This window comes from Lepisosteus platostomus, chromosome 12 (assembly GCF_059453375.1).
Source record: "Lepisosteus platostomus isolate fLepPlt1 chromosome 12, fLepPlt1.hap1, whole genome shotgun sequence".
Taxonomy (NCBI): domain Eukaryota; kingdom Metazoa; phylum Chordata; class Actinopteri; order Semionotiformes; family Lepisosteidae; genus Lepisosteus; species Lepisosteus platostomus.
The window spans coordinates 22,027,457-22,052,888 of record NC_142622.1 but is presented as its reverse complement, the minus strand read 5'-3'; the positions used below and the strand labels follow the sequence as shown (position 1 = coordinate 22,052,888).

Sequence of the window (25,432 nt, the reverse complement as noted above, 5' to 3'; positions counted from 1 at the left end):
CCATAAATGCCACCTATTGATCTTCTTTGGGCAGCTAAAGGAAGCTAAATCTGGCAAGCTGTATCATGCTGTGGTACAGTATACCACAGTTTGCTTAACAAGGACACAGGTTTTGATGTGCATTCTGGATGGCTGCATACTGTATGTACATTGCTACTTTTACAACTGGTTTTAACTACCTTATTTTTATCCTTTTTATAGATCTGTTAAAACAAATCTGTGAATTTAGAATTTTTAGGTTAATCCAATAATGTGTCATCCTCTTTATGCTCCAAACATGTACTGTATTCCTTGAAATATAGCAATATAACAATACTTCTTTTTGAAATCTTCATATTCTCTCTTGTGTTTAGCTCTCTCCTGCTCTGTTGTTTCACACCTCTCACTGCCATTGCAAGTCACTGATGTTCTAAAGGAACAACTATGCAACCGTGAAAATGTTTTTACACATCTGAAACATTGTCCAAGCAGTAAACTAGGAAAAAGGCTAAATGAAGCTTAGGGCAAAGTAGGGCACTTTGCATTCTACTGAAGAAAAATATTCTGTAAATATATTTATTGTTTGATGCTGATGAATAAAGCACACTTGTCATTAATCTACATGAATATACAAAACATTATAGTAATTAAATGACAGGTTGAGAAGATTATGTACCACTGTGGGCTTATTGTTTAACAAGTGACTTTAGAAAGGGACCTAAATACAGTTAAACAATCAGTGCAGAAACATTCTGGGCTCCCTTACAAAACCATCACTTAGAAAAAATGGATTTACATCAAATTATTAAGTCAGGAATAACCACCTGTGGTCATCAAGAAATACAGAATTTGCATATATTTATTTTCTAAATTATGTGATTGAACCACTCATCAGCTTCAGTGGTCAAAACAAACTTGTACAAGTTGTTTAAGAAATTATGATTAAAAGGTGACCCATAAATCACCCATGTGGTTCTCCAGGCTTGCCCCACCGCAACAGAATATCTTCATTACTTTCCAGCCACTTTTGTGTCTGATTATGATCATTGAATACAAGTACTGTAGCACTTTTTGTAACAATGCTTAGTGGCCCAATTTTATTGTTATAGAAGAATCTATAGAAGAGACATGCACTCCAACATCAAATATTATAAAGATTGTGTGGTACTGACATCCTGTGGTCCTGACATCTATTTAGGAGCTATCTGTTTTACAGTTATTACCAACTCTTTTCTAAAAGAACAATGTCAGGTCTCTCTTAAGTGTCTATTCCATCATTTTTCATTTGCATCAAATTGATTCTTCAAATATGATTTAAAATGTAAGAATAGTGGTACTTCAGCATTTTAGGTGTAGGAGAACCACATTACTGGAACCCAGATGCTTGAGGGTCATTGCGAATAGAAAGGAACCGCTCCAGAATGCATAAAATGGATTGATTGTAGAGACTCTCTCTATTGTGGATTTTTTTGCAGGTGCATTATAGGCAAGACAGTCAGGCATTTTCAGTAATTTACCTTACATGTCACTGATGATGGGCTTACAAAATGATTAAATATTAATTTGAAATATCTCATGTACTATAAAACCAATACAAAAGTGATCCTTACCTTTGTATCTGCTCTTTAGATTCTTTCTGATTTGCCAGAAAAAAATCAACCTCTTTTTCTCTTTGAATAATTTGTTTCATACTGTAATAAAAATTAAGTTTCATCTCCAGAAAGATATTTTTTATGACTTTCACATTTCTTATTATTAGATGAAAATATAACAGTAGAAATAACCTGTTGATCTTTAAATTTGTAAATTAAAATAATAAAAAATATTTATGTTCAATCAAATTAGTAACAACACCCAAACAAGCCTACGTATTTGAATGTATAGTGTGCTTCATAGTTTGGCATTCGGAGACCGCTTCAGAGAACACGTCAGGGCTGTGAAGATTAAAGATCTCTCCAAGCCCATTGTTTCTCATTTCACCTCTGACGGCCACGACCACTCTAATCTCTCCGTCTGTGTTCTCAAAGACGGTTTTCCGAACTCATACATCAGAAAGACCACCGAAACTAAAATTATTCTGCAGCTAGGATCACACATTCTCCCTTCCCTTAACGACAGATTACTGTTCTTTTAAATTTTCTCCATTCATTGGAAGTTTCATTTCACACCTCTCTGCACCCATTCTGACTTCACACCTCTTGATTGGCCTCTCTTTCTGTCCCCTGCTCCCGCCTCTCACTCCTCCTCCCTCTCAACCTTTGTTCTCCCGCTACTTTACCTTTGCCTACTGCCCTGTCTCTCTCACACCTGAAGAAGGCTCCACGGCCGAAACGTTGTGTTCTCTTTCTTCTTTTTTTCAGCATGGAATAAACCTATTACTTGTTCCTTTGCAGCCTACGCATGCTGACGCAGCTACCCACCTGAACTACTATAGTTTGGCATTGACTTACAGTGCCTATAGAAAGTCTACATCCCCCTTGGACTTTTTCACATTTTATTGTGTTACAACCATGATGTATTTAACTGAGAATTTTTTACACTCATCAACACAAAGTAATCTATAATGTCAAAGTAAAAAAAATCCAGACATTTTACTAAATTAATTAAAAATAAAAAAAAGGAAATTATTGAATGCATAAGTATTCACCCCTTTGTGCTTTGACACACCTAAATTACCTCTGAAGTAACTAACTATCTTCTCCAAGTTACATAATTACGTGACTGGAGTCCACCTGTGTGCAGTTGAGGTATTTCACATGATTTCAAAATAAATACACCGGTGTCTGGGAGCTTCCCCACTTTGTGCATTTCCAAGGAAACACTACACCATAAAGACCAAGGAACATTCCATGTAGATCTGAGATAAGGTTCTTGAAAAATACCAGTCAGGGCAAGGATATAAGAAATTTTCCAAGGCATTGAATATACCTCGATGCACAGTGAAATCCATCATTACAAAGGTTAGAAAATATGGAAAAACTGTGAATCTTGCCCAGAACTGTCTGTCCTCCATAACTGAGTGTCTGGGAAAGATGAGCCATAGTAAGCTAGGCCACCAAGAGGCCCACAGCAACTCTAGAGGAGTTACAGTCCTTCATGACAGAGATGGAAAACTCATAAAGACAGAAGGAAAAATGGATGTAGCTAAATACAGAAAAATCCTGGAGGAAAACGTGCTGTAATCTGCAAGAGCACTGGGACTTAGAAGATGATTCATCTTTCAATAGGACAATGACCCGAAACATACAGCAAAAGTCACACTGGAGTGGGTTAAAACCAAAAAGGTAAATGTCCTGGAGTGGTCCAGTCAAAGCCCAGACCTCAATCCAATTGAGCATCTGTGGAATTACTTCAAACTTTTGCCAAGAAGAATGGGCAAAAATTCCAGTGTGAAGATGTGCAACGTTAATGAAGACTTACCCAAAGAGACTCACAGCTGTAATTGCTGCCAAAGGTGGTCTAACCAAGTATTAACTCTGGGGGGGGGGGGGGGTGAAAACTTATGCATTCAATTATTTTCTGTTATTTTGAGTTTTATATTTTTAATTTAAAATGTCTAGATTTTTTTTTCTCACTTAGACATTATGGAGTACTTTGTGATGATGAGTGGCAGAACTTCTCAGTTAAAAACATCATGGTTCCATGCTGTAACACAATAAAATGTAAAGTTCAAGGGGGGTGTAGACTTTCTATAGGCACTGTACCTACTGTAGCTGAGGAAATAACAGCGCTAGCCAAAGACCATTGCTGTCACAACCCCCTATAATGATCCCCAAGACACCGACAAAGATTTCCAACATGAAGCTAAGACTGAGTCGGTTCGGCTGCAGTTTTGCAGGACGTGTCCATATCATAGAATTAATGAAAAGTGCATTTGATTCAGGTTTAAGCTTTGTTGCTTGAGTATATTCAGAAATGCAATGTTCTGGAGAAAGAATAATGATGAAGGAAGTGATTACGAATGAGAATGATGCAGGTGATGAAACTCAAGTCAATGGCATATAGAGGGGAACTCTTTGGAAGGCAGCAGGAGACACTGTGGCGATCCAAAAGAGTAGCTCGATACAGAAGTAGGATTTGAATGGGGTGAAAATCATCACTAGCTGAAGTTTTTTAGAACTAAATGGATGAGGTTGTATTCCAAGTGGAAACTCTATTAGAAGAAGAAATATGAGTTATGTTTGTGTATGAAAGCTTTGGGAAGGAAAGGTGTTCAGTACATGATCTTGTGCTAATGATACACTATCACTTCCTGAAAAGTAACAACTCACGCTTCACAGCTGCCAAACAATACACAACATCCTCACAGCTGCCTTCTTTGTCATGCCTGGCCAGCCAGAGTTCAACCACAAACATCCATGCATTCTCAGAGAGACAGAAATGGTCCAGCAATTTAGACAAAGTACAGTATCTTTAATAAGAAACATTGGGTAAACAAATTGCTGAAGCCTACTGTACTGCACATATATTACTTCAAACAGGGTGATGAGTCTGTTAAAAGAGAAATCAGATCTGAACTTAAAGCAGAAATTAGAAAGGCCAAATTAAAGTCTAAAGAAAAAAAATCTAAGGATAACTTAGTTCTAATAATTTGTGAACTGCTTGAAGCAGAATGAAAACTATGGTGGGACTGAAGGACAAAAGTAATCTCTCCAAAACCACAATGAATATTGATGGTTTAAACAAATTGCTGGCTAATGAACTAAACGGTTTTTATCATAGGTCTGAGAAGAATGACTGTAATGGAAAAATCAATACACGTTGTGTTTCCAACGTTTTCAAGAAAACAAACATTTTCGGACCCGATAACATCATTGGGCAGATACTGAGGTCATGTGCTGAGTAGCTCAGTATGCCAGTATATTTCTTTATCTTTTCAACATCTCTGAATAAGCAGAAAGAACCCAACATTTGGAAACAGACAATAATTACTGTATACCAGTCGCAAAACACAAATTGCACAAGACATTAAATTATTTTAGTGGCATTGACCTCTTTAGGTCATTTGACCTCTGATCATGGGCCTGCATTGTTGGATTATTTTGTTGAGTGGTGTAAGAACCAAGCGGGACCCCCAGTCACCAGTGCAGAAAAACAAAAACAAAAACCAAATGATTATTAAACTAATTCAGCCGAGGAAAGTGCCTGCTTGAGGGTACCGGGGTTAGTTTTGATGTATGCATGATAAGCCTCGGAGGACCAACGGCCTAGTTGCTTGATGAGATACTCGGGTATGCCTTGGCGAGCGGCAGATGACACGGCCCCTGATCTGAAGGAGTGCCCGGAGAATTGTTCAGGGGAGTATCCGGCGGTTAGAAGGACGTCGTGGAGGTGAGAGAGGAACCAGTCACAATACGGCCCTTCTCGTTTACGAACAGAGGGTCAGTAGGCAAAGCTCCGGCAGAGGTGCGAAGATGTGCGTAATGGGATAGAGGCTCGTATGGGCTTATGTATGAACAGAGTTTGAAATAATAGATGAGAGTGCCAGACCCGAGTTGGTCGGTTTTGCTTTTCTTGAGATAGAAGGTCAGTGTATCGGAAGATAAGATGGAGATGTCGGATAAGCAGGGTTGAGAAGAAAGATCGAAGGATGTGGAAGCAGCGGTAATTTCAGAGCATCTTAGGAAGCCGAAGAAGGCTAACAAGAATAAAGATTCGAGAGTGCGGTCGACCCAGGGTGAGTGGTAACCCGACCTGAGAACGTAGATGCAGGATTCGAGGATGTCCGAGGTAAGTGGTGCGCGTTGGTTCGGAAGTGGTTTTTCAAGCCGCTGAAAGCCTTTAAGCAGGAGACTAATTTGAGGGTGGATAAGGGAGGGACAGGTCGTGCCGAAAAGGAGTTTATGGAAGAAGTGGATGCCGCACAGGTATACTTTGGTGGTGGATGCTCGTACCTTGAGTGAGTTTCAACAATAGCAAACGAAGGATGATACGGTGAGAATATCGAAAGAAGGGAATTTTATGTTCGTGGAGAGGTGGAAAGATTGGAAGCTCTTCCAGGCAGTCCAGTAAGAGTTGAGAGTTCGAGGGGCAATCCCTAAGAGGATAGTTTGCTGGGCCAGCTGGATGTAGTGATGGAAAGGATGATTCAGAGGAACGTGAGTTCCGAATAGGGAGGTACTGTGCATGAGTTTGGTCTTGAATCTGGTGCCAAGTTCCTGAATTTCTGAAATTGAAAGCGAGAGAGAGAGTCAGCTATCTCATTAAGGTGACCTGGAATGTGAGCAGCTACGAGGACGAATTGATGTGTGAGAGAAATCCATTTAAGGCGGTGGAGAAATTTCATGATAGATCAGGATGAAGACCTTCCTTTGTTGATTATATGGACTACTGCATAGTTGTCCGAATGGATAAAGACGGATTTTTGTTTCCAATTGTGGCCCCAAAGAGAAGCTGCGACGACAATTGGAAATATTTCGAACAAGGCCGATGACTGGTCGGCGAGAGGGATCGAAGAGAATTCAGGAGGCCAAGGGGCCGCAAACCACTGGCCTTTGTAATAGCCTCCGAAACCGACTGAGGGGGCTGCGTCTGTGAAAAGCTGGATATCCTCGGCGTCGGAGAGGAGGTTATCGTAGAAGAGAGATATGCCATTCCAGTTGGCCAAGAAAAGCTGCCAAAGCCTGAGCTCGGATTTGCAGTCGGCTGAAAGGCTTACGTGGTGGTAAGAAGAGGACACGGAAGAGGCGAGGTGGAGAAGGTAGGAGATGAATGACCGTCCTTGAGGAATGATACGCATGACGTAATTGAGGTGGCTGAGCAGAGAGAGAAGTTCCCTCTTTGTGCAAGATTTGGCTGAAGAATAGGTAGAGATATACGTCTGGATCCTGTCGATCTTGTCGCGAGGCAGGGAGGCGGAGAAATTGATGGAATTGAGGGTGATCCCGAGGAATTGGATTATATGAGAGGGACTGGTTGTTTTGTCTGTGGCGAGAGGTACCCCTAATTTCCCGAAAACGGAAGTAAGTGTGGAAGAGGCTCTTGCGGGTGGGGCGTGAGGAAAATCTATGGTAAGGAAATCATCAAGAAGGTGGATGAGAAAAGGAAGCCTATATTTATTCAAGAGGAGCAAGAGCGGGGATATCGATTGGTGTAGACAGAAAAGCTCTGATCATCACGATGGGGCGACCGCGAACGTCTCTGGACCGGGAAGGTTTGAAGAAGACCTGGCGGGAGAATTGATGCTGAGGGGGAGAAGGGGCAGAGTCGGGGTTGAGCTTGCAGACTGTATTTGGGCAAAGATTTGATGAATGTGTCCAAGAGGAACAGAAGTCGCAGGAAAGAGCTCTGATGCCGGCGAAAGTGCGGCAGTAAAGCTCAATGTCGAGGGCTCCCCAGTAGGTGCACTGGTTCCATTGCAGTAGGCGGGCGGCGGCCTTGGCCGAGAACTGCTTGTGGTAGTCGTAGAACAGGGAGCCCTCGAAACGGACAGATAGATTGAGGATGATGTGCATGTAATCATCGAGTTCCAGCCGACGTTCAGGAAAGGCGGAGCACATGATGTCGCGAAAAATGCTGAAAGCCAAGCAGAAGTCGGAAATTCGAAGGACTGAAGCAGAGTGAGGGTCAGAAGATTTGAGAGTAACGGATATCGAGCCGCAGTCGACTGTTCTGGAATCGGAGTTGTAGGTGGAGGAAGAGAGAAGGTGAGCTTGATTGACATCCGCACCTCGTAGAATTTGCTGCCGGAGTGAAAAGGGGATGGGAGGAGGACTAAACTTTAGTGCGTTAGGAGGACCTGGGAGAGGAAAGGCTGTTTGGAGAGAAAAGTCCTTAGTAAAGGGGAGATTGGAATCCAGGGCCGAAGGCATGGGATGACTGATGCGGTGTTGGACACCGGGGATGGGAGAAGATGAGGAGGGAAGAAGAGCGGAAAGCAGATTGTGGTAGGAGGGGTTAGACGGATCTGGGGCCTGAAGCTCATTGGCTTGGTATATGGAAGCCGAAGACTGTTGAGGAGGAATTGAAGCAGGGGCAAAGGCTGCGTGAAGGACTGAGGAGGCTGCCGATTCGTCTTGGACTCCAGGGGGTGGGGGAGGGTAAGAGCCGCCTGCTGGCTGAGCTGGGGGTCGTTTACTGGATGGCCTTTGGGCCGTGGAGACCGCAGCAGGGGCCGAAAGAAAAGAAACCGGGGCCGAAGGCACCAAGCTGGCGGAGCTTGAGCCATGTTGGACGCCGGAGGTAAAGACAGAAGAGAGTGCAGAAATTAGATTAAGCAGAGAAGGGGGTTGGGGAGGGCCGTGAGCCTGGGGCCTTAGACTCAGCAGCAAGAAGTTTAGGGAAGGAGGCTGGGTGGAAGAGGCTAAGTGCGGTTGTTCAGCAGAGGAATGGATTGGTTGGGGAAGAGACACAAACACGGATATATCAGGACAAGACAAGACAGAAGACGCGACAGGCAGAGGCGCGGACGACTTTGGGGTCCTCACGTTGGGATGAGTGGCGGCGGCGTGGGTGATGTCATCGGAGGGTGCCGGGGGAAGCTGTGTAGCTGATGTTTCCTTTGTGTAGACTGCGGTACAGGGAAAACAGAGCTTTTTTGGAAGCGTTTCTTTTAAAACTGACACGTTTTCTAAGTTTCCTCTGGAGGCTTGCTACGGTCCAGTTGGAAATTGCGAGAGATGATCTGGGAGAAGGAGGAGCCGATGTGCGTGAAGCGCGGCGGCTGTGACATCCTCGAGAGAAGCAGGGGTTATTTGGAGACTTTGCCGTGGAGGGACGGGAAGGCTGGGTTTGTGATGAGAGAGGGACTATGACGGCGGAATGCAGTCTTCGGCGAGGAGTTGAATCTTGTGAGGACTGGCTGGGAGATGAGCGGCACTGATGTGGCACGGCGGGTGAAGGAGGCGATGAGACGGAGGTGAGGGGAGCGGGGGGGGGGGGAAGACTGGACAAGAGGGGTAGGAGAGTCTCCTGTGCTGCAGAAAAGGTCTTCGTCGGAGCAGCGAATTTGCAGATCCATGAGAAGGGAGCACAGATTCGAGCTATGCGAAAACGAACCATGCAGAAAACGAACGAGGAAGAGGAGAGGGTGACGTTTGATATATATGGAAACCGGTTGCTTACGTCAGGATTAGTGAGAATTGTAGCAGCTGTGTCGAATGAGCTCGGCTGCTTTCATTCCTCCCGAACTTTCATTAAAAACTCCATTAATTCAAAATCAAAACTGTCAATAATGTGTAATAAACCAATTTTCATAATCTATGACATCTCCCACTTCACTATGGATTCTGTTCTACGTTCATTAACATCTCCAGAGACATTATTGGTGAAATCCAAAAATGATTTTGGAAATGTAGAGAAATTTCTCAATTCCTTGTAACAAAAAAATTGGATATATTAATCATGGATGTGAGGCAAAGATATAATACAGATATAATAAGCAAGGATTATTAGTGCAGGATAATGAACTAATAAACCAAAAACATGATGGGAGATTCAGATTCAGATTTCTAAATGGCTGAACATCACATTTAAAGGGCAAAATTATGTTTCTGTTTTTTTTAGTTAGAGATCATTTGTTCGGTGTGCTCTACTCTAAAACATCAAAATATCATACTTATGTAAGTGTGAGACCTGCTCTGTTGCAACAAATATTTAAGATATTACTGTATAAATTTCAGATTCGTACTCACTCACAGGTTTGAGCAATCACACTATAATCAACTCAGCAAATTATCTACTGAAACTCTGTTATTGTACTGCCATGGATGTATTTGGTACCCCTTTAGGGTTAACATCTTTGAACATTCAATAAAGGAGACACTTTGTTGAGAGGGAGAAATGTGTATTTGTACCAGTATGTATTAAATTGTGTGGTATTGATGGCATACAATATATACCTGTAAATAACGTTTTTATATCATATATATAAAACAATACATCTTATTTGCCACAGATATGTACTGCAAGTACCGGGTTTAAGCATTCAGCTTCCCATTCTTCTCTACCACTTCAAAAACACAGGTATTTCTGCAGCAAATTTTTAACTATCATTTTGGTTATGTGTTTAGGGATAGCAAGTTAAAAAAAATCAAATAAACATCTCTTGAAGAAACGCTGGTATGGACACTAAGGGATCAGATAATTAGCGCTGTGCCTGAGCCAGGAGTGGACGCTTTGGAAAAACAGTACCTGTTCAAAAGGAAAATGGAACAGGACAGAGAGCAACACAAGACTATGACTAAAATTAATCAACACACAATTTTTCTTTGAATTTTCAACACTCTCTTAATCCCAAGAACCATTTCACATCAAAAACCTTTGGGGGAAAAGAATATGGGAAAAATCCTGCAAGTTTTAAGATGCTGAAAAATTTCCTCCAGCACTGAGATTTAAATGCCAAAAAAGAGGACATGTCCAGGAAAATACAGATGTATGGTAACCCTAACCAAGACAAAGACCACCGGAGCGAAAGAAGACCCCATAAAAGAAACAGGCTTTCATTTGTTTAAGTCCTAAAAACCTTAACAAAAAAAATGATGATACTGTACATAAAAGAAAGAGTGCACACTGGATAATGATTTTGCCGAGCTACTGTACCTTTCCACTTCCTGTTTTATGATTTGAAGTCCATTGTGGGTCGTTTCACAAATTTCACAATGATTCTTTCGGTAAAACCTGTGCAAAAAAATAAGACGTACAGTATAAGGAAAGAAGAATACTTGGGAAAAAAAGCATGATCTTTCTTACAAAATATACTTACTCTTCCTTCAATGGCTCCGATTGACGTCTAAGCCACATCATTTCTGATGATTGGTTATAAGGATCAGCCATGGCTCTGTGTGTTTGTAATACAACTTTTATTGTATTTCTACGGCACAACTGTAGGCTAGGTATTGGGTGTGTGTTAATATAAGGCGCTCAACCACTGTCCCGCCCTGCTGTTCACTTGCTGTAACTTTCCAGTCATATGTAGCACATCAGTACAAGACGCTGGTTAGTTCTGGAGTTTCCAATCCTACTCCAAGGAAACCACTGTTTTTTATCCCCTGTGAACACCCAATTATATCAAAATAAGCATAATTTCAACTGTTTTGAATTGTTTTCAAACATTTGTAGGAGGTTGCTTTTTAAGTATTGTCTTTCGTAGGTAATTTGAAATATCCATAAGAAGAAAAAAAGAAACAAACTTACAGCCAAGCAACTTGTTGGTTTAGTTAATAATTAATTTAAAGATCTTGACTGATAACTTGCAGTGTTGTGGGTTCCCAGAAACATGACTGGGATTGGGAAGCTTTGGTTTATTTACTAAATTGCGCAAACGTTAAATTGATAAAAATTGAACTATTATGCATTGTAACTGTTTTCTAAAATATTCCACAAACCTTTCGAACAGGTTCTTGTTTGAATTTTATTTATAACAATCATGTCATCGAATATTAATTACGGTACCTAAAATCCGCTACTTAGTTTTATTTTCACGTTTTAAGTTCCTTTTGCAAAACAACCCAGTTTCCAGTAATAGAAAAGTGAAAATGAAACCATTGAGGGGAAAAACTACTTAAAGGGGATTTTGATGCATTATTGTGAAAGGTTAGGGTTTAAGAATATTTGCTTTAGTACCACATACAGTTACAGCTGATATCAAACCATCACTAATACCCAGAGTAACAATTTATTTATATTTATATGTTAATACATTATTACTGTTTATTATTGCTGTTGTTGTTGTTTGCATAGTCAAAAGGTACAAATCTCGTTGAGAAAAAACAAGGAGCTTTTTTTTTTTTCTTTAACAACGAAGATGTCAGACACTTTTCTTATAGTAGCTATCGATTTCGGCACCGCATACAGTGGCTACTGTTTTTGTTTGAAGTCATGTACAGAGCAGATCAGGAGTGTGTTTTGGGGAATGGAGCATGGTCTGAGAACTCCCAAAACACCCACTTGCATTCTTTTTAACCAAGAAGGAGATTTCCAGAAGTTTGGGTATGATGCTATACTGACATACCACCGAATGAGCAAACGAGATGCTAAAAAGGCATACTTCTTTGAAAATTTTAAAATGGAATTATACAACAAGGTAAGGTTTCTACAAAACGTGTGTGTTTAATTATTCAGTGTTTATTTACAGATACAGAATACCTACATATTGTTATACAGAGAGATTTTACCAAACATTACTACCAAACATTAAACATAAATTGTAATGGTGCAGATAAAAAATGATGATTGCATACAGTACATTGTGCAAAGAATACATTCTGATAAAGCATTGGTTAACATGTGCAGCATATAGTGAATGTAGTGTTTCCTCAAATGTTAGTTGCTTAATTGGCTTGAGTAGTATTAGAATATTATTAAAGAAAATTAACAATACACTGACCATCGCAACATGTAGAGAACATATTGAAAAATACATAATCCAGTAAGATAAAAAAGGCAATATAAATAATTAAATAAGTCACTAAAAGCTAAATAAATACAAAGCAGAAAACAGAAAAGAAGCAATTAAGATAGAAATGGTAAGAGGGAAACAGTATTCATTTTGATTGTTTTAGGCTTCTAAATAGTGGGATGATATTTTTATTTCAATTTTTGAATTTAATTCAAATCAAGCTTTATTGTCCCCTGGGGGAAATTTATTCACAACACAATGACAAATAAACATCACCAAAAGGGAAGAGAATACAGTAGTGTTACAGGATATAAGAAACAAGGAGACAAGAGACAAGGTAGTTACTTTGCATTGTTTAAGAGTGTAATTGCAGTGGAAATGAAAGATTTCCTGAGTCTGTTGGTTTTACACCAGGGGGCACAGAGGCATCTCCCAGATGGGAGAAGTGTGAATTCACAATGGAGGGGGTGAGACACACACTCCATGATGCTTTTGGCTTTCTTAGTCACCCTCTGTTTGTAAAGGATACTTAAGTTGATTTGATTATTCCTGGTTACTTTGCCACTTATATTCATTAATTTACCCAGCCTATTACAATTAACAGTACTTACTGTATGTTGCCAAACCAGTAAGTAAAGCCGTATGTTAAGACACCTTCAATGAATGGTTTGTAGAAAAGTGTAAGAATAGTTTTATCTACCTTAAAGTAGCTTAGTTTCCTAAGAAAGAAGAGTCTCTGTTGGCCTTTTTTTAAAGATAGTGTCACAACATTTGTCACATTTTAGGTTTTTGTCAATGACCAGTCCCAAGTACTTAATTTCTACAGGCTGACCATCAATTATAGTGGGTTGATGGGGTGTTGTATTTTTCCTGAAATCAATAACCAGTTCCTTTGTTTTTGAAACATTTAGCTTTAGAGAGGATGCATTGCACCAGTTAGTAAAATCATTTAGAATGGGCCCATGATGGTATTCTGTGTCCTTTAATAAACTGACCAGGGCTGTGTCATCAGCAAACCTAATGAGATGTCTATCTGTGTGACCAGGGCTGTGTCATCAGCAAACCAAATTTGATGTCTATCTGTGTGTTTGCTTATGCAACCATTAGTGTAAAAAATGTACATTAGAGGGGACAAGACACAGCCCTGTGGTTTCCAATTGATGTGTACCGAATGTCAGGTAAGCACCTCCCCAATTTGGCCTGTAGAGACCTGTTAGTTAGGAAATCTAGGATCCACCTTATCAAGTTACCATTCAGATTGCGCAAGCAACACTGGTTGTATTGTATTGAAAGCGGAGGAGAAGTCAACAAATGAAGTCCTTACAAAGGACCCTGGTTGGTAAAGATGTTGAAAGACCCGATTTAACAATGTGTATATTGCATTGCCTACTCCTCTCCTTTCCCTGTATGCAAACTGCAGGGGGTCGATGAGGGCTTGTGTCCTCTTTGTGATGTGTTGCTTCACTATTCTCTCAAGAGTTTTCTGCCTGGCAGTCTAGCACAATGCACGTATATTGGGACCAGTAAACTATTAAATTTGTGACAATAATTTGGGAGCCCATCAATTGAAATGAGGGAGCCTCAAGTCTTGGGGTGTCACTCTGTTGGCTTTGGAGTGAATGCCTACTGCCGACATCCCAGAAAAAGAGGCACCACATGGGTCTGGTGGCCACCCCTCTCAAAAAATCTGGAGTGCAGGGAGGCGGACTGGCAGAGTGACACAGAGGAAATTTTAAGGGAAAAAATAAAGAAAGAAATACTGGCCAGTGGAGCATAGAGCACAGAGTCCCATATGGTCAGCAAAGAAAGAGAATAGGAGAGGCAAGCTCTCTACATCCTTGGTGGAAAAAAAAGCAGGCATTGTTGAGTTCCAGCCTTTATTCAAAGTGCCCAACTCATCCTGTCAACCGGAATCTGGGAGTTTGGCTTTTGGGGTGTCGTTCTCCAGGCTTCAGAGAGGTTTCCAAATGCCAAGCTCCCAGGAAAGGGGGGCCACATGCCTCTAGGAGACAGCCCTGATGACTAGCCAGAGATGCAGAATGGCAGACTAGCAGACTGATGTACTGGACAGAAAAGAGCCAACAGAGATCACAGCTGTGCTTTGACCCAAGACTCCACTGAGAAGAGTGGTCTCACTGAATTCTTGTGAGATAGGAAACCCTACTTGGTGGTACAGTCGGAGGGTCCAGGAGCTGATGATTCAAGGGACAATGCCCTTGAAAGGGGGGTCTCATCCAAGACTAGGCCAGGTGTGCACTGTCAACTCAGTTTCCCAAGTTCATTACTCTGATGGAAGCACCTGGGGGCGGTTGGCACCAGATTCTCAGATGCCCTTTGGACCAAACAGGGGGAGACATCTGCAAAAAGTGGGTGACAAAGTGACGTGTCCTCTATTCCCTTCTCATCGTCTGGAGCCCCAAGTCAGCACAGCTGCTGGAATGTTTAAAGCCCAAGAACACAGGAATCCTCTGGGTGCTCAGGCTAATGGGGTGTTGCTGACTTGGCTTCAGAGCAGATTCCTACTGCCACGCACCCTAGGAAGGAAAGGGTAGGCTCTGCTGGGGTGCTGGAAGGTGGCTAAGAAAGGAAAAGAAAAAGTGACCAAAGCAGTCCAGAAAAGAGAGTGCAAAATAAAGGAAAGAGCTCTGAAATACTGGAACATGAGGGCTGCCCCAAAGAAAAACCAGTTAAATGGCAGGAATGAGGACAGTTGGAGAAAGGGACCAATGTTCAGGACAAGGCTTAAGCAGGGATAGGGGCTGCTTCTTCTGTGGAAGAAAGGCAAAGGCAACGTGCAGAGAGACCTTGGGTCCTGGATGAGAGATGCTGCCCCCGGAGTGGGCAAAAGCATATATTGCAGACATACACCCTGTATTGTTTCCAGCAGTGGTCATATATACTACTAGGCTATGACTATCAGAGTACCACCTCTTTTGCATACACCTTTATCATCATAAATAATTTAAGTATGGCAAATCTGTTCAACTAAATGCCAGTGTACCACTAGAAGAAATGCCATTAATTTTATCCAATTGTCTTTGTGGTTGTGTTGCAGTTCCAATACCTTGTAAATGTATTCAGACCCTTAGTCTAAATAGTTTCCACATTTTAAAAGTTGCAATTGTGACATTTTGAAGTAGCAATTTATATTTGTTTTATACATACCTTTCTCTGCGCATTAAAGACTACACATTAGCTCTGGATGGAGCAAAGTACTGGCTAAACATAGGGGAAAACCAAGTGTTGCAAACCAAAATTACTGTAATATAGGGTAACAAATATACCATAATTAACCACATGATGAGTCACCTCTGTTAGTGTACAATAATAAGATACTAAGTATCTTTAAAAGGAATGACATAATTGAAAAGCAAAGATCAGCGGAAGGGTATAAAGATATCTGTGAAAAATATGTCTTTGAATATCGCTGTGAGCACACAGTACATTTCATCAAGAACTGGAAGGTGCTAACAACAACCGAAAGATATACAGAGAAAAATGGGAGACATTGGTCAAGATTGAGAGCAAAAATGACAAAAGTACTGGCAAAACATGAGGAAAACCAGCTCTGCTCTGCTAAAGACTTAAATCTGGGAAGAAAATTCACCTTTCAGAAGGACAGTGATCCCAAGCATAAGGCCTAAGCTACAATGGAGTGGCTTAAGCCAGTGGTTCTCAAACTGTGGTACGCGTACCTGCATTGGAACGTGGCGTGCTGCCAGGTGGTACGCCAAATGACCCTGGAACTGTGTTGTATGCGCTGAAAAAATCGGGACGGGTTTTCATATTTTGTATTTTTATATGTGTCGAATATGCAGCCTACGTACTACGATACAGTGCGCGCTAATACGTCAGTGGACACAAGAGATACTCTGTAATTCTATACCACTCTATAGGAATGCGTGCCACGGACGCAAGTGACTAATTGTATTTAAAAAAAGCTACTGTATCTCCAGCAAATAGGGAGAAAGGAGAATGTGCGTGATTTTGGAACAATGCCAACATTGTAAACACAAGGAATACATAGAAATACGTGCTACGAACGCTGGTAATCTTGTGAGCACAGGAAAGCGTGAAAAATAACAGAAAAATATTTAAGAACTGTTCTAAGTTAATTTGAGAAAAATACACCGAGCGTCTCTGTGTTTCTCTCCCATGCGCATGAAATAAATACTTAAAATAAACACTGAAATAAAAACGGAAACGTGGAAAAATGCAAGCTTGCGGATTGCTAAAGCAGGTAATCCCCACACTATTATGTGTGGAGAAAAAGCTGCTGAACAGCTCGACCTGCTGCCCCTCCTGAAAGACACAGTCATTCATAGAATTATTGAAATGAAGGATTATATCAAAAGTACACTGACAGAGCTCGTTAAGATGAGCAGATGTTTTTCACTGCAATTAGATGAGTCTGTAGTCGATTTGGCCAATTTGCTCGTTTACGTTAGATACGAGTTTGAGGGCATGTCCCATGAAGACTTTCTGTTCTGTAAACCGCTACCAACAGGAACTACAGGAGAGTACGTATTTCAGCTTCTGAATGAATTTATCGAAGACAATGGCCTCGACTGGATAAAATGTGTCGGAGTTTGTACAGACGGTGCTAGAGCAATGACAAGCCGACACAGCGGTGTAGTTGCACGAATTAGAGAGGTTGCTCCAGAAATTAATGGTTTCATTGCAATATCCACCGTGAGACCTTTGCCGTCAAGAAAATGCCTGACGATTTAAAATCTGTTAAGAATTATATCAATGCTCGAAAAATTAATTCACATCTGCTTTGCTCGACTAAACAGGCTCACCCCTCTCACTGAAATGGTGCTTTTTTATTTTTATTTGTTATTGTTTTTTTTCTCTTTAAAACACTTTGAGAAGCCACCTTTTAATACATCAAACAAAGTTTATTATTATAATATTTATTATATGTATGTGTGAGTGTGTGTGCACATGCGCTCATGTTGGTCATTGAGACTTTCAGGGGTTCCTATGAGATGATGACTTGTAGGTGGTACTTGGATGCTTTGGTTGGATTAGGGGTGGTACTTGGTCCAAAAAGTTTGAGAACCACTGGCTTAAGCAAATGGATGTCCTTATGTGGCCCAGTCAAAGTCCTGACTTGAATCCTATTGAGACTCTCTAGAGAGACTTGAAAATTGCTGTCCGTAAGTGAGCCCCAAGCAACTTGAGAGAACCTGAGCAAATCTGCCAAGAAAAACGCAGATTCCAACACGGGCCTAAAATTCCATCAAGCCGATGGTAGAGACTTACCCAAGACCATGTGACTATAGCTGCAGGTAGAGGTCCTTCCAACAAATATTGAATTCATGGCTCTACATACTTATGTAATTAATATATTTCAGTTTTTTATCTTTAGGTTTTGCTAACATATACTGTACCTCATTTTGCCCTTAGTAGTCCTCAATTTGAGCATTCCGTATTTGAATAAAATTTTGAGTTTCAAAATGCATATCATTTTGAAATTTTATCAAATGTGACCACCATTGGAAGGATCTGAATAGTTTTGCAAAGCACAGTGTAAGTTTCTTAATTTGATGTTCGGTACATATATAAAGGCATTCTTTGGCACAACTAAGGTTTGGAATTTTTGATAAAAAAACATTCTAAGCAATGGTAAGAGAATTTAAATACAACTAGTGGAACAAATGACAGTTTTTGATATTAGGTCACCTGTCACCTTACTAAGAATTTCAATGACAGTATTTAGAGTATTTAACACAATGTCTAAACCTGAAGCTAAAGGAGACTCCACAACTCACTGATAAATTTTACTGTCTTTGGCAAGTAAGTACTGTCATAAAAGTACAGTCATAAATAACTGAACATCAGTTAATTCAGTTTTGTTACCTCTATTTATTATACTTTATTTAATTTTTAATTTGTGACTTTTCTTTGATTTTTATCTTTCTTAGTGCTTCTTTTTTGTTTTGCTTTTATTTTTATAAATTGATTAACTGCACTTTTGTTACTATTCAACATATTTCTTAGGCCCTATGGTTTAGGGTGTGGGAGATAGGGATTTAGGGTCAGTAACTTAGGGGATTTATAACTTAGAATCTTTGTTCAGTTGTTTATCTTGATGTTTTGCTCTCCTTGTAAAACGTCAATGAAAATATTTTAATTTAAATAAATTAAGTGGATGGTTATCAGCTGATGACTTTCTTCAGTTATACACTTCTCCTGTATCAATTTTTAAGTAAATGTGATGAACCAAACATATGTTTCAAACAGATGAAAGTGTCTTGAAAAATCAATTAAAATGTTGCAAATACCTATAGATTGTAAAATGTTTTTAGATTTGTTACAGTTGTGCAACAAAAATATTTCCAAATGACAAACAATTTTTAAACTATGACAAATTACAAAATATTTTTAAACTAGCAACTGACTGTTCTCAAGGTTAACTGTTAAGGGAAATACAAGATTGCAAGCGCTGCTTAGCATAAGCAAAATTAAAAACCAGGAACGGGAACCAGGAATTTGCAATTGCTTAACATTAAGTTAAGATATCTGCTTGTATAGTAACCAATAATCTGTTCCTTAGTAAACCAACATGTTGTTACGTTAGGTATTATGCAAGATTAAAGAAATTTATAAAAAAGGCAGGAAACCTCTTAATTCAATACCTGTTTCAACAGGTTGTTGTTGTTGTTGTTGTTGTTGTTGTTGTTGTTGTTGTTGTTGTTGTTGTTGTTAAAACAGGCAGTTTCAACATGCGTTGTTGTGTGTGAGCTCAATAAATTGTCTAAAACTTAATTGTCTGCATCCATTGACACTCCACAGCAAACATCATACACTATTATCAGTTTGTGCATTCTTAATTTAATTGTATCAATAGATTGCTTCACACAGTTCCAAAATAGGGACTCAAGTTTTGTCTTATTACCTAATTTGGTACTTTAAGAACAGCCAGTAGTCAAAACTTTTATCTTAAATTATGGTAAAATGAGAGGTAACTTGATCATCTGCCTACAGCAGCTGTACACTTTAGCTTTTGGCAATATCAAATCCATAACTTGTATTGTTGTTGTAATATGTTTATTGGTGTAAAAGTACTTGTGGAATTTAACTTCTTCAATAATATAGATTTCCCTGTTATTGAAAGCAAGGCTCAAGAAGATATTGCTTTTTACATGATAACTATAACTGTACAATTTCTGTACTTTTCAGACAATCAGCAGTAACCTAATGATCCCAGCAAAGAATGGCGAGCCTTTGTCTGCACTGAAAGTGTTCTCAGAGAGCCTGCGATATTTGAAAGATCATGTGTTAAGAACTATCAAAATGCATACAAGTGGGAGAGAGTTCATTGCCTCTGATGTCACCTGGGTCTTGACAGTGCCTGCCATCTGGAACTCTGCAGCCAAACAGTTCATGAGACTGGCTGCTACCAAGGTAGGTCAAAAGAGTTGTTGTGTCCCTGAAAAATGAACTCCATGTTCTGTGTATTTATGCAGCCATAACTGAAAAAGCATTGCTAGTGTACTGTGACTTAATTTGTCAGAATGTTACCTTAATTAAATTAAATCTTATAGACAATACAAGGGGTGGAGAAAATGATACAATATCCAGTAGGAATATATTCTATATACCAAGCAATATATGAATATATGCCTTCAGAACAGCTTCACTCCTTCTTGCAATATTATTACACAAGTTTTGAACTGTTTCTAGTAGGTTTTACATCGACCATCCAGTGGTGTCACTCACCACAGCTGCCCTTGGAAACCAGGAGCATTCTCACAAGGGCTCATGGTTTTCCACAGCTCACAGCCATGATTGTATCTCCTATTTTTGGCCTGTCCTCCTTCTTCCTAATCAGGACTCCAATTATTCAATTAGGTCTCTCTCTATTTAATACAGATGCGCCTCTAGTGCTTCATTAATCATCTGCTGGCCATACTGCCACATTAACTTTCCTTCTCTGATGTGATCTGACAGACAGTTGACCCTCCTGGTTCAGTCTTAAGCCTGGTTTTGGGAGGAGAGCCCCCCAAAAAGCACGTGTTCCATACAGACTGGCATTGGCCTTCCTGTAGACCGTTCCGGCAGACCAGTATCCTACCCAGCCTTCTTGCTGGACCTCACCACCTTCCATTGTGCCCTAGAGCTAAGCACATACTTCGATTAGATCATTGAGCACCAGGTCCACTGTTTCCAGAGCTAAACTCCCCGATCTCCATACTGTCCGGCTGGGGCTAGCTAAGCACTGCCTGCCAGTGTTCACTTATTCAATTATCCACCAGTTCCCACATCACTATCTCTCTGCTGTTCCAGAGTGCTCTTCCTTCACAATCGGGTCTCTTCAGGCATTTTTGTATCTCTCCGGTCCCTTACACTTGGAATCTGAGTGGTGTTAGTCAGTTACTTTAAATTATGAGTATTTCTGGTAGGTTTTCCATTATTTTGTCCACCCCCTGTAAATCCCTGTTATGTTTTACATGTTTTTGCTCCTTGAAAAACTGTTCTGGAATACATCTAAACAAATGATAAGAAGCCTCTATACTTGATCTGATGAACACCTACAAAAGATATACTTGTTAGATCAATTGGTGTCTGTAAAATTGTCCCTGTGTTTGTGTGCACAAGATTGACATGGATTGACTTCGACAGCTGAGCCTTTGAACACTGTTCCTTTCTTCACCTTTTTAGTTTTTTGTAATCTCTCTTCTGATTTTTGTTACTCACCTTTTATTGTTTGATTACCTTCTGTGGATCCTGATTCCTTTTGTTAAAAATAATATTGCACCTTTTCTAAGACTATTCTTAATGTATTAAGCAATTGTTTTGAACCTTTAAATTTGTTGGTTGCACAAAAAATGTTTTCAACAATGTCAGATTTAAAAACTGTACAAACGTAAAGTACAGACTACTTACACTTACAGTAAGTAACACTTGTAACATTTTACAACTTTATTATGTTGCTTTCTTATTTAAAAATAAAAAAAATGTGTCAGCATATGCTTTGTCAATGTAGCTATATACTGTATCTGCAGTGTGAACGTGTGATGCTTTCCTTTATTTAAATAAAAACAATTTTTATTCATGCTTCTATTTAAGGCAGAGCTGGTGTTAGAGTTAAATTCTGAGAATCTAATCATTGCCCTGGAGCCTGAAGCAGCGTCAGTGTGGTGTAAACAGCTGCCTGGTAATGGATTCTTGGCAGAGGAAGGAAGTCAAGAAAAACTGGAACAGTGTTCTGGAACACAGTACATTGTTGTGGACTGTGGAGGTCAGTAAATTTTCATCTATAAAATACAGACATTTCTTTGTAATATTCATTGTATTTGAATTCTGTACTAGAAGAGGAAAAATACTGCAATTCTCACCTCTCTGGGGTATCTAAATCCACACTGGTCCTATTCAAGTAATCACCTGTCCTAGAGTCCTTGGATTAGCTTCCTATCAGGTTTTGTATTGACTTCAAAGCTTCTTCATGCTCACTTATAAGGCTCTGTGTGCGTTGGCACCTCAATACCTAACTTGCAACCTTCGTTCATTTGTCTCCTGTTACTTATAATCTTTGGGTGACAGGGCCTTCTCTTGCTGCACCCCTAAGCTCTAGCGTTCTATCCCCAGAGAGTCACCTTCCCTGAGAGCATTCAATTCCACACTCAGAACTATGTACTGTAATTGTTGTCAGTGTTCTCTCCTTGCATCTTGTACTTCATTGTAAACCCTTGTTTTTAACTCTAATTTTCTTATCTCCTACAGTGTCTTTGTTAACCTTCCATCTTTTTAGAGTAAAGTGCATTGAAAAGCTACTTTTAAAGCACTATCTAAAATAAAAGTATTACTATTGCTATTATTATTATTAACAATAATAAAATAAAGGTGGCATTAAAATGTAAATAATCTTAAAGATTCATTAAAAATAGCAACCTTTAAATAAGAATATTTAGTCTATTAAAAATTAACAATGATGACTGTCAGGTAAAGATTGTCAATGAACTGCAGGCTGAAACATGGAGGTTTTAATATTAATGTTGAACAATCATTTGGTATGAATTAAAGTTAATTAATAAACCATTCTGATACATTCCCACTGAATTATTTTGTGCATTTAAAAAAGCATACATGCTTTTTTCATTTTTCACATTTTCACTGGAGGCCTAAACTTTACATGTTCACACTTAGTGATACATATTTGTTTTATAAATATATTAGTAAAGATCAAATATACTGTTTATTTTATAAGTATTTGATTGGTTTCAGTGAAAATCTGTACAGAAAGTACAGAACAAATGGGATAGGTAACAATATATTAATCAGCATTACAAGGCACAGGTTAACTTGACAGTTTATCTGTTGATTTGTGTAATATTTATCAGAAATGCCTGTGATAAACACTTTAACAAGACTTTTCAAGTAGCAGAAAGTGGTATCTACATACCTTACCTAGATTTACTACTAAATAAATTCTGAACGATATTTATGTGCATGACCTTTGTTAATCTACTGCTCTCTGCGTGTATGGCAAAAACATGAATATTATTTTTATTTGCTTTTGTATGTACATTCACCATTACCTCTGCTTATGTGTTATTTTTGCAGGGGGGACCATTGACATCACAGTACATAAGGTCTTGGAGGGTGGATATCTGCAAGAGCTTCATAAAGTTTCAGGAGGAGATATGGGAGGAGTGTCTGTAGACAAGAAATTCAAATCTTTCCTCAGAGATATATTTCAATCTGATCTGTGGAGCAAGTATGAGAAAGAATTCCCTGGAGAATTACAAAAGATTATGTATGATTTCTGTGCTCAAAAATGTGTCTCAGAGGAGCAAGACATATACATTGCATGTCCTTACAACTTAACAAGATCTGCAGAAGAAAGGCAAGAAATAGAGTTATTTTTTAAACATGCAGAAGATGCATGTTGGTCAGATGGAACTATCAAAATTGGGCATAGGAAACTTCAGACCTTTTTTGATGATAGTCTTAATAAAATTGTTGAACAAATTAAGGCTATCTTCTCAACCCCAGAAATCAACATTGATTACATACTATTGGTAGGAGGCTATGCTTCAAGCAAGTTCCTGCGAGACAAAATCCATCAGGAGTTTAGCAGCTCATGCAGAGTTCTCTGTCCCATTGACTCCCAGATGGCCATTGTAAAGGGAGCAATTCTCTTTGGAAATGACCCAAAAATAATAGCATCACGAGTCAGTGGTCTGACTTATGCCATTGCTTGTTGTGAAAAATTTAACCCCTTAATTCACAGGCAAGACAAGCGTAGAGTAAATAAAACTGGAGACTATGTGTACTGTAAAGACCTCTTTAAAAAACTGGTGGAGAAAGGTCAGTCTGTAGCCTGCAATGAAGTATCAGAATATATCTTTGGGCCAATAGATGACGACCAGGAAGCCATGTTTTTTTGCTTTTACAGCACAGAAAGGCTGGATGCCACATATGTAGATGAGGATGGGATCAAGAACATTGGTTCATTTTCAGTTCCAATGCCAAAAGTGAAACTGGGGAGAAATCGCAGAGTTAGAGTAGATGTGAAGTTTGGTTTGACAGAAATACAAGCCACAGCTACTGATTTGTCATCTAATGAGACCCAATCCATTAGACTGGACTTTTTGACAGTATAAATTAGAAGAGATGTTTCAGGCTACATACAGTAGCAGGGATGGGAATGATGTAGAAACTACCCTTCATACAAAATTTCTGAGCAGTGATAACCATTGTTAGGAGAACTAGCTTATATATAAACTCAATATTATCATGTTTAAATGGAATGTTTTTTTTCTCTGTGGGCTAATAGGCTTTCATACAGTACATCACTATAAAAACGATTGTATTGTTTTGTTCCTTTTATAATTGAAATGTATCAATTGAAAATTGTCATCTTACCAGAAATAAAATTGTACAGTAATATATTGCGTTTGTCTTTGAAACCATTTTACCTAAAAATGTTGTGTGTCAGATGTATGTAGAAACATAGGGTTTTGCTTTCATAATATAAAATATTATGTTAAATTTAAATAAATGTTACTTTTACATTTTAAAGTATTGTTGATGTAGAGTGGAGGACTAACTCTGGTCTGCCTCTGTGTATTAGTGATGGTAATCTCAGCCCTTCAAAACTGGTAGTTTAGTGCCTCAGTGTGTGAAGGTTTTTGTGTTCTTTTATTTAGACAAAAATGTTGTTACAATGATATTTGGTGAAAAACTAAAAGAATACTGTCTGCAGTCTGAGCACACAGAGTTCAGCAGTGTGCGATTATCCAGTGCAATGAAACTGTGTCGTAATTTAAGGTGTGTAGGCAATAGTTGGTGTTATTATTTTTTGCCTTATATATCAGGATTTTGTTTATGAACCTAATGCAGTTTGTAGTGGACTGATGCATTTTTTTTTGTATAGCAATGCTTCACTAATAAGCAATTCTAAGTGAAAACTCAATTTTGTCTTGTGAAGGTCTCTTCACAAGACTGTTATTCATCGACGCTTTTTTAAAAATAATAGTAATAAACCTGTATTTGTTTAACGAGCACAATCCAGTGTCACTCAATGAGCTTTACAGGTCATAGGGACTCCCCTATACCACGACCAGTGTGCAGCACCACCTGGATGTTGCAATGGCAGCCATGGTGCACCAGAATGCTCACCACACACCCAGTGGGGAGGAGAACAGAGTGATGAAGCCAGTTCATAGATGGGCATTATTAGGAGGCCATGATTGGTAAAGGTCAATGGGTAATTTGGCCAAGACACCAGAGTAACACCCCTACTCTTTTCAAGAAACACCCTGGGATTTTTAATGACCACAGAAAGTCAGGACCTCGGTTTTATGTCCTATCCGAAGGACGGCGCCTTTTTACAACATAGTGTCGCAGCCACTATACTGGGGCATTAGGACCCACACAGACCGCAGGGAGAGCACCCCCTACTGGTCCCTCTAATGCCTCTTCCAGCAGTAACCATAGTTTTTCCAGGAGGTCTCCCATCCAGGTACTGACCAGGCTCACACCTGCTGAGCTTCAGTTGTGAGTTGCAGGGTGATATGGCTGCTGGTATATATGCCATCCTCAAGGTATGTCTATTGTTGGCCTAAATGGGGCACACACTCATCGAGGGTCTTCTCCAGAGAC

General features: G+C 39.5%; 2 protein-coding genes across 4 annotated transcripts in view; one reads left to right on the top strand and one right to left on the bottom strand.

The window, feature by feature from the left end:
- Positions 1 to 10,806, bottom strand: part of LOC148651278 (uncharacterized) — a 50,868-nt gene extending 40,062 nt beyond the window's left edge. For all 3 annotated transcript variants that reach the window (XM_088601370.1, XM_088601371.1, XM_088601372.1), the window contains exons 1-2: positions 10,682 to 10,806; positions 10,519 to 10,596 (exon numbers count right to left, since the gene is read on the bottom strand). In XM_088601370.1, coding sequence (XP_088457496.1) covers positions 10,519 to 10,596; positions 10,682 to 10,752 — 149 coding nt within the window. In that variant the 5' untranslated portion in view covers positions 10,753 to 10,806. The remainder of the gene's footprint in view (positions 1 to 10,518; positions 10,597 to 10,681) is intronic.
- A 672-nt stretch (positions 10,807 to 11,478) lies between these two features.
- LOC148651277 (heat shock 70 kDa protein 12A-like) lies at positions 11,479 to 24,215 on the top strand. The gene is made up of 4 exons (XM_088601369.1): positions 11,479 to 12,001; positions 19,505 to 19,729; positions 21,395 to 21,566; positions 22,889 to 24,215. Exons 1-4 carry the CDS (start codon positions 11,723 to 11,725, stop codon positions 23,929 to 23,931), a joined length of 1,719 nt encoding a protein of 572 aa, XP_088457495.1. The 5' UTR covers positions 11,479 to 11,722; the 3' UTR covers positions 23,932 to 24,215.
- Positions 24,216 to 25,432: the final 1,217 nt, after the last annotated feature.

Excerpts from the sequence above, each read along its gene's own strand:
- LOC148651277 (XM_088601369.1), top strand. The coding sequence starts at position 11,723 with ATGTCAGACACTTTTCTTATAGTAGCTATCGATTTCGGCACCGCATAC. Across the intron at positions 12,002-19,504 it reads AAATGGAATTATACAACAAG|ACAATCAGCAGTAACCTAAT; the intron begins GTAAGGTTTCTA and ends TGTACTTTTCAG. Across the intron at positions 21,567-22,888 it reads CATTGTTGTGGACTGTGGAG|GGGGGACCATTGACATCACA; the intron begins GTCAGTAAATTT and ends TTATTTTTGCAG.